We start from the raw sequence: 12,014 nt of genomic DNA on the forward strand, positions 1-12,014 counted from the left end.
TTAAATGTGTTGCTATGTTCAAGGAGACAAAAATATACAGTCAGTGAGCCCGTGTATTCCTCTCTTGCTCCAGTGTGTCGCATCCTCAATTAAATTACGGCCACAGTGCTTCTCTTAATCAAATCCCACATCCTGGGATTTGATTCTTTGTTTGAATCTAACTGGGCAAGAAGTATTGGATTTGATTTGTTTCTGAACTGAAAATGCACAATTCTTTGAAGGCTGAACAATTGTTACTTTATGCAAAATATTGTTCCAGCGGGGTTGAGGGAGACTGTCGATTTGCGCTCAACCCGCTGTACCTCTCATCTGTCAATTATTGTAAATCTCTCGTTTGTGGGAGAAAAAATGTGGAGGTTTGAGAAAAAGAATTCTAAAGTAGAGTTAAAATACCACCACGAGTAGTTGGAATAGTTGTCCTGTCTGCAAATGTTAGTCGTAAAACACGCATTGTGGCCCAAATTGTTTACATTTCGTCATTCACTACCGAGTATTGCATTTGTGATTGAACAGCCCAGGCATGAAATTTGACCAAATGAACCAGAAGATCCCCCAGTTGGTTCAATGCAGTCCGTGATTCTATTAGATTGTAAATCTCACAAGTCACCTTTCAACAGCTTCCTCCTTTATGATGAAAGGGCCGGGGTTATAAGTAGAGGGTGACATGCGGCGGCCGTGAGCCTGAGAAAATGGAAAATAATGTTTGCCAGCCTCTGCTCCAGCGGGAAAAGTAATTTCCAACTCGGATCAAGCAGATGGTCAGCTCAGTCAATTGCCTTCCCACTCACTGAGCTTTCCAACACGAGCTGCAATCAAATGCACACAATGCCGTGTAATGACGTAATTGTCAACAATAATTCAATTCACGCAAGGTGAAACTCACTTGTTGCAGGTTGTAAAAAAACCTTCTCGCATGACTATCGGACCATTGAGCGTTGCCTTGACCTCTTGCAACTGCTGATTAACACTAGCTGACAAAAGATTAATAAGAGCTTGAGGCATTTGCCTCCCGGCAACATCTTTCAGATCGAATGCAATCTGTATTCATGGAAGCATTAATGCCATGAATGTTTTGATTGTAAATTTTGTTACATTTAGTTGGATAGGCAGAGGTGTACAGTAAATACATCCACATGCACACGAGCGCATTCATTTACACAACAATCGATTCAGTCTTGCGGTGATTTTGCATTAGCACCCTTTAGTCTGTTTTAATTAAATTGCAGTTCATTTCCCGCTTTAGTGTGGTTCATTTGGTCAGATGTAGATGGAACGGATGTCAGCTGGTGCAGCTGTGATGGAATACGTTGGTAAACCTCACTCACGGACACCGTAAGAGTCGTGCTGGACATTGAATTGATAGTCTTTGAGCTTGATGCTAGCAACTTGGGTACGCACAGTTGTCCACAGAGGGGTCGTTCTTGATCTTTTCCAACTAGGAAATGACACAGCGTAGGCTACATTTACTCAGCAAGTTTATGTACAAAATTAAAATTTTCTGAAAGATGTGGTTATTGTCTAGTGCACAGACATGCTGTATTTGACAAACGAGGATGTCTTCTTCGGCTTTATCGCCGCCATCGGTGTTTCTGCCAGCCGCGGGACCGGTGGCTGAAGTCGTTTGATAACTTTTTGATCGGGACACTAATGACATGCGTGATGCGAGGAAGTGCCCACTGCTTCATCATTGTCTTGGTCAGGAGGGCCAGAGGATTCTTGCCACGCTAACATTGCAGGCGATGGGTATGATGCCGTCACAGTGGCGCTGCAGGCGCCTTTTCTACATGGGGAAGATCCACCGAATGTGCCGTTTTGAGTTCAGGCAGCGCACCCAGGGCGTGTGTGAGCCGCTGGTGCACGTCATGTCAGGACAGTGCGAGCTGGCGATGCACTGTGATTTTGGGCAGTCCGAAGATGGTCTGATTGTCGACCAGATCATTGAAAATGTCCTGCAGACATCTTCGAGAGAGACTGTTATTGGAATCAGATTCATGGACGCTCTCAACATAGGAAAGCGGCTGGAGGCGGTGCTGTCGGAAGCACGCAAATTCAGCTGAGTGGTGCACAAGCCCATGACGACTGCCGTCGCCACTGGTCCAGAACATCGCCCAGGAGATCGTGGAAGCTTCTGGCAGGATGGATGCAAGTTTGGACATTCAGAGAGTGGACAAGCAGGGGAGGAGGGCCCTGTGCTGCACAAATTGCAGCTCATTTGACGATGCTACGGGACATCAGATGTGCCCCGTCAGAGGAAAGTATTGGCGGAATTGCAATTGTAATAAAATAAACCACTTTGCACGAGTATGGCGCTCTCGCCCTGCTGGCTACACTACTGCAGTCCCTGTCGACACAATACAAAGCATACAGACATCAATCAAGTACCTCACATGCAAAGTGAATGGACAACGCACACAACTTTTGGTGGACTCGGGTGCAAAGGTGCAAAGCGACTGAGCCTTTGGCAGGTTACAGGAACTCCCCCATCACAGTTGTGGGCGTGATCCATGTTAGCATGTTCGGTGAACTGGAGACACTAGATTGTCCATAGGTGTGAATGTGAATGCTTGTTTGTTGTATGTGCCTTGCCATTGGCTAGCGACCAGTGCACAGGGTGTACCCCGCCTCTTCCCTGAGGTCAGGTGGGATTTCTGATAGGCTCCAGCTCATCCATGACCCTAATGAGAACAAGCGATATAGAAAACAGATGGATACTATTTTATCTGTTTGTGGTAGATTCATAGTTTCATGGTTTTGGTCATTGAATGCACCTCTTATACTCACTATTATGGGCTGCAGCTGAAGACATCACAATCAACACAATCTCAGTGTCTACTAAGCAGTGTGAGCCCTTCAAAATAGCTGTCTGATAAATGTGATGTGCTAAATGGAACTAAAGTGCTTCAGATGAGGGTGGGGAAAGGCGATCTTGACAAATAATCCTGCTGCATTGTCAAGCACGGAGCGAATCTGAATAGGAGCTAATGATGATAAACTGACCCATTTGCAGAGCTGTAATGAAGATGAACGGGAAAGGCTAAATTCTTTTGGGGTGTGAAAAGGTCAGACATAAAAAAATGTCAAATTGTCAGCCTGCTATGGAAATCAATGGAAACTAATGTTGATCTACAGCGTGCTGTGTGCTAAACCATAAGTCCACCAACATGGAGTATCGTCACCACAAAATAACAGTTTTATAAGACGTTTGGCTCACTGGCTTGTGATAATGATAATGCAGGTTGGTTATTTCCATGGCAACAAGCGTCTACTTTAGATGATGGTCGACCAGGATGGACACCACATGTTCAGTTAGCACTGACACTGATGACAATGTGACTGTTGCTGGATTTATGTCAAGAAATGACTCATCTGTTTTACACTTTAGTTCATATTTAGCACGTGCATCCACTGGATTGGCTTTTTTAGCTTCTGACCGTGTCTTTGCCTTTGCTTAGACGTAGCAGAGACTTCAATCACACGTAAAAACTTTGGTGGTGGAAACCACAAGCAAAAAAAATTAAAAGTGTTCAGACTTTTACTTTAAACTACAGTGGGACCACAAGCCTTTGGCCAACCCTTGGAAATAATATGCTTAGCATGGTTATGGTTAGCATATGCTCCAGTTAGCGTGTTTTTCCGTTAATGTCGAAAATTTACAGGAAAATGTTGCCTCAGTTTGCGTCCATTTTTCAGTTAGTGTACCATACAATTGTGCGTCTTGTAGTGTTATTAATGCACTGCGTGGGTCCAACTGTGTTCTTAGTGTATTTAGCTTGCTAGCGTATTAGCTTGCTAATACATGCAAACAGCAACTGGAAGTCAGCTCCGTACCCCGGCTACCTGATCAGCAGTAGTTCCTTGCTAACTAACACAGTCGCACCACAAGTCTCAAGGTCTCTTTTGATCACGGCTGCAAAATAGCCCACAGCAGAACCAACGGAAGTTGCAAGTGTCAGCACTTTGATAAAGAAGGTGAAAAAACTACTGAATTCAAGAATTAACTCATGGCAAAACACGAAGTTGGTGTCCGAGTGGAACAATCATGTCTTCAGTCGAGGTAAAAGTGACGTCAAATGTTTATTTATTCCTTTCATATATCCTTTTTATGTATTTATTTGCATTCCAAGCTGTTTTCTGCATGTAAAACTATAATTGTAAAATTATAAAAGCGTGTTCTGTGGGCCTCACTACAAATTATCGGAGATAACCGAAATTATTGTCATTATTTTGAGCCCATTTTTTCATTAATGTAATAATAATATATGTTAAGTATAAGTATTGTTTTTGCAGACAACAAGCCACATGTAAGCTTTACAATGTAATTTTGCTTTAAAACTTTTTTTTTACAGGATGATCTATGATGTTATGGAGTCTGTGGAAGCCATTAGGCTATACTGTCTGTATACAGAACAAACAAAACCTTATATAACAGGACAAAGTGCTCCCCAAGCAGCCAGTCGGTAGAGATGACTTAAAGCCTGTTGGTGGTTTATGGCCATCTCTGGGGCTCATCACTCACCTTTGTGAGGATATTGGGTGTTACTGTTATACTGATCACAGTCTACCTTTGTAGTTTTTTGCGAGTTTAATCCGTTTCTACAAGACCGTCACCCTCGTTAGCAATATGTGTGGTTACAATTACTTCTCCCCAGGCCGCGTATGCTTTGTTTGCCATTACCAATTCGAGCTCCGTCATTAGCTTTATTAATGTGATCCATGCTGGCTTTTGATTTCGCTGCTGCATTGGGATATAACGCCTGTGTTAGCTCTAAATGATGCACACCCTTCTGCTTTCATGACAGCCCGTACATTACAATAAAAGGGAAAATTAATTTCCAGCAAGAACACTCTAATATGACTCAAAATGAAATGGATGCGATGCGTCATTAAAGTGTGTGTGAAGCGTATTCAAGCTTTTCTTTTAAAGATTCTCGTTAGAAAAGACAAAATGAGGCTTGATCTAAAATTGGATCTCCAGCCAAGGGAAATCCTTTGAGCCTCGTATGGATTTGTTGGAGGGTATTGGGTACAAATTCTCAGAAAGAAGGGTGAATGTTATTACATGTCCAAAAGGCAATTTAATTTTGCACTTATGAAAATAGTAATATCCTGCAAGCAGTATGCCATTGTAGAATTTGGGATTCCTATTGCCAACCGCAGTAATATCATGTCAAAGGGCGAATTCATTTTGTGTTTAAATGCATATTTCACAAGGATGATAGTGCTAATTGTACAGTTTACCTGTAAAATCTACAAATATCCAATACAAGCGCTGTCTTTTACAGAGATAATAATGATCAGTTTTGTTTGAAAGGTATCATCTTAATGTGGTGGTGGTTATCATCTTTTATAGTGAGAGGCATTTCAAGTAATTTGGTTGTCCTATTTAGGTACCGACACCACTGCATAAGGGTTTCCTTTCATTCATTTTCACAGACACATTTTCTGTGACTCTTACACAGTCAGCGTCAGTGACACTCAACGCTCAGAGGCCATTTACACTCTGAGAACCTCCTGTTTGAAGCCTCGCAACGGCGAGGTACTGTTAATAGGTGTCGTCTTGATCAAACGATGCCAACAATGTGAACAGTAGGGTTGTGATAAACCGATGCGATATCCCGTTTGACGAGCGAACGATTTGGCTGCGCCTTCTGTGTCGATATGAATCAGCCATAAATCTTTAGATGGATCGATTGTGGAGACATACACCGGGTATCGCGCGAGAAGCACAAACATTTATCGGGGGTCCCGGCAGGACTCAAAGATGGCAAAGATGGTCGATTTTTGCCCGTTTTTTCAGTGTCGGCACTGTCGCAAAATCACGTTTTTTCAAGCTGCTGAAACGACACTTTTCCAGCCCGTGAGGTGGGTCAAACCCTCCAAACATTAATCGGGGGTCCCGGCAGGACTCAAAGATGGCAAAAAAAACAACTTTTCCGAGGGGTCGATTTTCACCCGTTTTTTCCGGCAATGTCGCAAAATCGCATTTTTTCAAGTTGCTGAAACGACACTTTTCCAGCCCGGGAGGTGGGCCAAACCCCCCAAACATTCATCAATCGGGTGACAGAGTGTCTTATAAACAACGGGTTGCCAGCGAAAGGATTGTTGCGCATGCTCCATATCTTGCCATGGCTGAAGGCGAGAATTAATGTAAAAAGTAGCAGGTGCGCTAGCTAGCGGATAGCTAGCGTGCTAGCTAGTCACCGCCTACCTGGAGTGTTGAAAACACCATGTTCAGTCTGAAATGTTGCACGCTTGTTACCATTGTTAAGACATTTTGATTGTGGCATTGTTTACTTTTCCAAGCTAACGCGGCGTTTTCATTGCACCCGTGTGACAAAAGTTCTATTTACTAAGAGTGCCATTATTTAAGGGGCTTCGCACTGTTTATTTATTGTGTATTACTGATTGCACTGAAAGCTAAGACTTCTGTTTTTTCATGTTTATATTTTACATAGATAAATAGATCCATGTTTATTCTCCTTGCACACGGTATATAGCCAAACTCTGTTTGGTGGCTCCACTTTCATTTCATTTCACTTCCTTTCCTTTTCAACATTAAGACATGTTAAAACTTAAATGTACCAAATGTATCAGGTATAAAAATACAGATATAAGATGTAGAATGTAAAATTCTGAGCCCATCAAACAAAAAGATTAATTCAGCAAGTCTTTTTTTGGTCTGTGTCTAAACAATAAATACATTCAGCGTTATTCTGTTGACTTTAGTTAGTTTTGCCAGTGCCTTACGCCATGCTTGGGCATCTTTTATGCATTTGAAAATACTGTAAGAATGACACTTTCATACAATTGGCGTCTTTATTTTATAATATAAGATTAGAAGATAGAATCGAATCGAATCGTATCATTTGTACACTGCATTGAATCGTATCGAATCCTTCTGTTTTTAAAATATATCATTTTTGAGTCGTATTGTAACCTGCGTATCACGATTCGAGTCGTCTATCCCGTGTGAGTTGAATCACGAAGAGGACTGTTTAAATCCCAATTCTAACTCAATCGGTCTGTTCTTGAAACACACACTTTTGTGAGTTTTGTCATTCAGTTCCTTGTTAAAGAAGAGCAAGTTGTGCAAAAAGGGCTGAAACATTGAACAGTTGGACCTTCAACATTCAAAAGTTTAGAGAAGGTCAAATTCAGTTCACATTCATTTTAGTTTCATCTTGAAATTTCACCCGACATCCGTGTATCCTCTTGGGTTAAGGAAATGTTAAAAATGATTGGACATTGAGCCAATGTATTTATAATACAGTCCAATGGACAAATATTAATATCTTATTTAATCGTTATTTACATTTTTATTTTTTTATTAGAGCTTCTCCTGGCTCCCCTGACCTCATCTCACTCGGCACAAAATATTAGAACGCTCATTATTATGATGCAGTGCAGTTCTACAACCATAATAATGAACATAGGCTTAAGGTGTAAATCTTATCACAGCTCTTGCATTGATTCTCATGAACTTACCTGAGCTTTGGCTGGTTCGTACAAAATGTCATTTTTACATGTGGAGAGAATGAACGGATGGCGAGAATTTTCCTTTCATCAACACATTTCTATTACGTTATACAATAATTTCCTGTGTTCATACATGAAGCCAGACAAAATTTTGTTTTATCACTGTGGTTGCCCCGAGGGAGTCTGCCTCGAACTCATTAAGACGTGAGCTACTAAATGTGAGATAAGCCCTGTAGAGTGACAGGTGGGCAGAAGTCGCTTTTAAATGACCTGCGGTGTGTGTGGGACCGACTGTGCTTTGTATCTGTTTTTTTTTTTTTTATTTCTGCACTTAAACAACATTCCCTGCTGCTGATGTCTGAATAAAGGCGCTCTGGAGGCTCCAATCTTGAAAATTGATTAATTAATGAAGCATGCTGTGTGCCACTAATGGAGTAAGAGAAGAGCAGAATGACTTGTATGTGTTTACTGGGGTAGTAATTGCAACTATAAGGTCATTACTGTTTGTTTGTACAGTTTTTGGTATAGCAACACATTGACTACAGCACAAAGCATTATTTAAGATAAATAGACGCCGCGCCCACTAAATTTAAAGAGACAAACAAATTTGTACATACTCTACTGTATGTCCACGGCATAAAACGGCATATAGTGGCGCGCACAAGTCCGTGAGGACCAGGTAGCTCTTTATTTGACAGGAGTCAATCATGAACTATGAAAAAAACTCACAACGAGCTTACAGAGAATCCTAAAATCATCATACAGCAACTTCACACTTAACTAAGACATATACAATACAAGTTTAAAATAAAAAACAACTATTTTAACGACTTTCCATCATGCTTTTTGTCCCAGTAAAGCATTAATTGGTCATGGCTGCCGGGGAAGAGGGAGCCAGAGGAGCCTCCCTCTGGGCTCCTCTGGCTTCCTCTGGTGGACAGAGGCAGCTGATGAATCATTGCAGCACCCTGGATTACTTATTAATATGGCTGCTAGAGAATGTACAGCGATACAGCCATACTTTGTATGTTTGAACAAGCCGAGACTCAGCTGTACATACTGTATGTTCCCTTAAATGATGCATAATTTCTTTAAGCTGTAGAATTACTTCTGGGTCCAAACAAACATTTCAATACCACAGTTGAATCATTGAATTATTAATTTCACAGGTGACAGATGTTCTTGCCTGGTGTCTCTGCTGTTGCATCTGTGCTCTTGTCATTATTCTATGACGTGGCTTCAGTGTTTTGAATATTTAAATCTTGCTGTGCCTCTACAGCAACTATTTTACCCACCAATTGTGAAAGAGAGCAAGCTACTGACTTATTTTAGAGTGAGGTGACGTCAAACCTTTGCGGAGATGCCAGAGAACAAGGTCAACTGTGACATATCAATGGGTGGCCTAGGGAGAGCCTGCTAATTTGTCCCCGGTCAGTGAGAGTGTGAATCAGCAGGGTTTTTGTAGTGAAGGTGATCAGTGGTGAAGTCTCAGCGTTGTTTGTCCTTGTCCAAGAACCAATACCTCTTTCTAACCTCCATGACCATGTGTGGACCTCCACACAAGTCCCCAGTCGCACTGTATGTGTAACGCAGTAGAGCCCTGCACCCCTGCCAGGGCCTGAACCCGTATCAACCCATCCCCGCTAAATGAGAGTTAAGTCAAGCATTGCTAGCCAACAAGCTGAAAGCCCAGGGCTGTCAACTCGTTGTCCAGCGAGGCTCTTAAGGTGTCAGGGGGTGAGGTTCACCAACGCACTATCGCACAGCCACACCAGCTAAATTTTGGTACATACTCTATGATATTCATTCTATCAAATGATCTAAAATATTTTATCTGTGTTGCAGATTTACTGAATTTCTGGAGCCCTTTGAAAGAGTCATACAACCTGAGGAGCTTTGGCTGTACAAGAATCCACTGGTTGAGTCCGATCATATTCCCAAGAGGGTCATGTTTGTAAGTACCTTCTGTGTAATTATGCATTCCCTCTTATTACTGACTTGATAGCCCCCATATTACTGGTCATTATTTCCATCTATCTGAACCACTTTCTCTGTTTAATTCCTACTAATTTGTGAAGTGGCCAAAGCCCCCATTTAGGATGATTAATACTGTGATTTGGATGAGGGGTGGTTTGAGCTGACAATTATCAGAGGGGTGTTACAAAATAGTGCTGATTAGCCTTTCAATGTGAATGGGGTAATGGTGATCAAAGGCTGTGATGACTTTCTAACTAGTATCATTCACACTCAGGGCTCAGCGAATAACGTGTTGAATACTCCTGCATTTTGCAGATTTAGGTGACAACCACAGACGTTCAGTATTGTGCACATCAGCTATTATTTTTGGGAGCTGAACACTGCACGAGTCGGGTTTTCGGAAAAAAATCCATGCGTCAATAAATAATTATTGTGGTGTGTAATGACAACAATGAAGCTTGAGTGTGTATTTGAATTCACTAACTCCGTCTATTTCTCCAAGATACTCGTACGCCTCATTCATACATTCAAACAATAATGTTGCCATGGAACTATGTCCCAAGTACCCTTGAAATTTGAAAGGGAAAGACATATTATATTATGTCGGTTAACATGAGCAACTTTACTTCCAATGGAAAGAATGAAGGCATGTCTCTAATACATGCTCATCATGGCCTGTACCATCTGCTCTTGAGGCAAAAAAAAGGTCCCGGCCATTATTTGAGGAATTATGGTGTACGGAACTGTAGCTTGGGGAACAGAAACATGTGTGCTTGGGGATGAAGGAGGCTAGTAATGAAACACGAATGATGGAAGCCTGTAGGGCAAGTGGGAATGGAAGGGTGTGAACTGACAGCGGAGATTAGTTTTCGAGAAAACCAGCATGAACACTGGGAAGCAGTAGGGGCATCGGGAGCTTGTAGCCTCCAGTCAGAATCACACACATTGACTTTGTACTGTCATTTCAGAAAGAATATATGACAACTTACAAGCTAAACATGCCGATTTGATATTACACACATTATTTGCAATGCACACTTTATTAGGCAATTCAGGTTTTTTGCTTTGTGCGAGCACGCAGATCATTTTTCATTGAGGTCATATTTTGAGTACCATTGTTATCTAGCAGTGCCTTAACCCTCTTGGGCATGGAATTCACCAGAGCATCACAGGTTGGTACTAGAACCGTCTACTACTCGTCACGATGACATTACAGAGCTGATGGATGTCATGTAACGGATGACAGCCTGTGAGGCTGTGCAAGTGTACGTTGGTAAACCTCACTCCCTCTGCCTTAAGAGCTGCGCTGAACACGCGGTCGACAGTCCGGGCTTTTGGCCGTGTGGTCAGCGCTCTCGCCTTCCATTAAGAAGGTCCTGTGTTCGAGCCCCGGGTTACACTTAGACACCTTGCACCTCGTCACCTTCAGCCACACTTTCGGCTTCCTCAACAAGGGACTTATTTCGGTGTGTGTTCGTGGTTCATATAATTTTGAAAAATTGCTGGGAGGTTGGGGATCATGCTCTACTGTGGAATGTCACAGTTCAAGGTTCACCGCATTTCCCCAGTACCAGCTGCATACGCTACCACGACCACAATGGCCCCCCTGGACACAATTGTCTTGGCACTCATTTGTGTTGTGTTCAGATAATAAAAGTCTCTCATAATTTTCAGTGGATAGTAACTCATTATGTAAAACTGCTATACAGGCTGTACACTGACTGCTCTAAAGTAAAGTATAGTCGTCCCTCATTTATCGTGGATAATTGGCTTCAGACCCGACCGTGATAAGTACATTTCCGCAAAATAGGATTTGATATCAATAATTTGAATATTTTCATAATTAGAGCATAAAAAACCTGTTTATGACCTTCCCAATGTCACATTCTGGCTTTGTGGCGTTGTGGCGCGACCCCAAGATGCGAAAGATGAGACTCAAAGTGCAAGTAAAAGTATACTGTATCTTTAATTATAATAACTGCCGGGTAGTGGCAGGGATCCACAAAGGAGCAGTAACATTCATCAACGCTCCAACCACGGCTCACGCTACGGGCTGAACTAAATAATCCAAACCACAATTGACAGTGGGTGTGTGAGAACAGAAAGGTAAAACAGGAGGAAACCAGGATGGAGCAAAAGCAGAAGTAATACAAAATAAAAGGCATGGAAACCGGAACTAAAGGCATGAAAAGAACATAAACCTGTACAGTAAACTGTAATAAAAATAAACTGTCATGTGGGCGAACTCATGGACCGTGACACCAAAATGTTTTTTGCTATAATATTAGAGCCTTGTATACATGAAATAACACCCCAATACTCACCTTTATACTCGTATTACCTAATATAGCAGACATGACAAGCAATAATAAGACATCATAACTCACATTATGCACTACTGCTGGCTTTGTTTACGTGACATTGTGCAACTCTTACGCACAGGTCACAGGATCTCTGCAGGGACATAAGAGACGACTGGCGCTTGAAACATAGTAAGCTGCGGAGCAAGCTAGTTAGCCTCCAATTTATTTATTCTAAACTGAAGAAGTTGTTTGAAACTG

At 41.9% G+C, this 12,014-nt stretch overlaps 1 protein-coding gene across 2 annotated transcripts in view; it reads left to right on the plus strand.

Annotated features, from left to right (window-relative positions):
• plpp4 (phospholipid phosphatase 4) overlaps positions 1 to 12,014 on the plus strand; it is a 70,402-nt gene that overhangs the window by 14,275 nt on the left and 44,113 nt on the right. Inside the window, exons 1-2 of one of the 2 annotated variants that reach the window (XM_054798471.1) lie at positions 3,885 to 4,054; positions 9,322 to 9,430. In XM_054798471.1, coding sequence (XP_054654446.1) covers positions 4,002 to 4,054; positions 9,322 to 9,430 — 162 coding nt within the window. In that variant the 5' untranslated portion in view covers positions 3,885 to 4,001. Of the gene's footprint in view, positions 1 to 3,884; positions 4,055 to 9,321; positions 9,431 to 12,014 lie in introns of those variants that run through there. The other variant, XM_054798470.1, reaches the window with a different exon arrangement.

This window comes from Dunckerocampus dactyliophorus, chromosome 14, assembly GCF_027744805.1.
Source record: "Dunckerocampus dactyliophorus isolate RoL2022-P2 chromosome 14, RoL_Ddac_1.1, whole genome shotgun sequence".
Lineage (NCBI taxonomy): Eukaryota > Metazoa > Chordata > Actinopteri > Syngnathiformes > Syngnathidae > Dunckerocampus > Dunckerocampus dactyliophorus.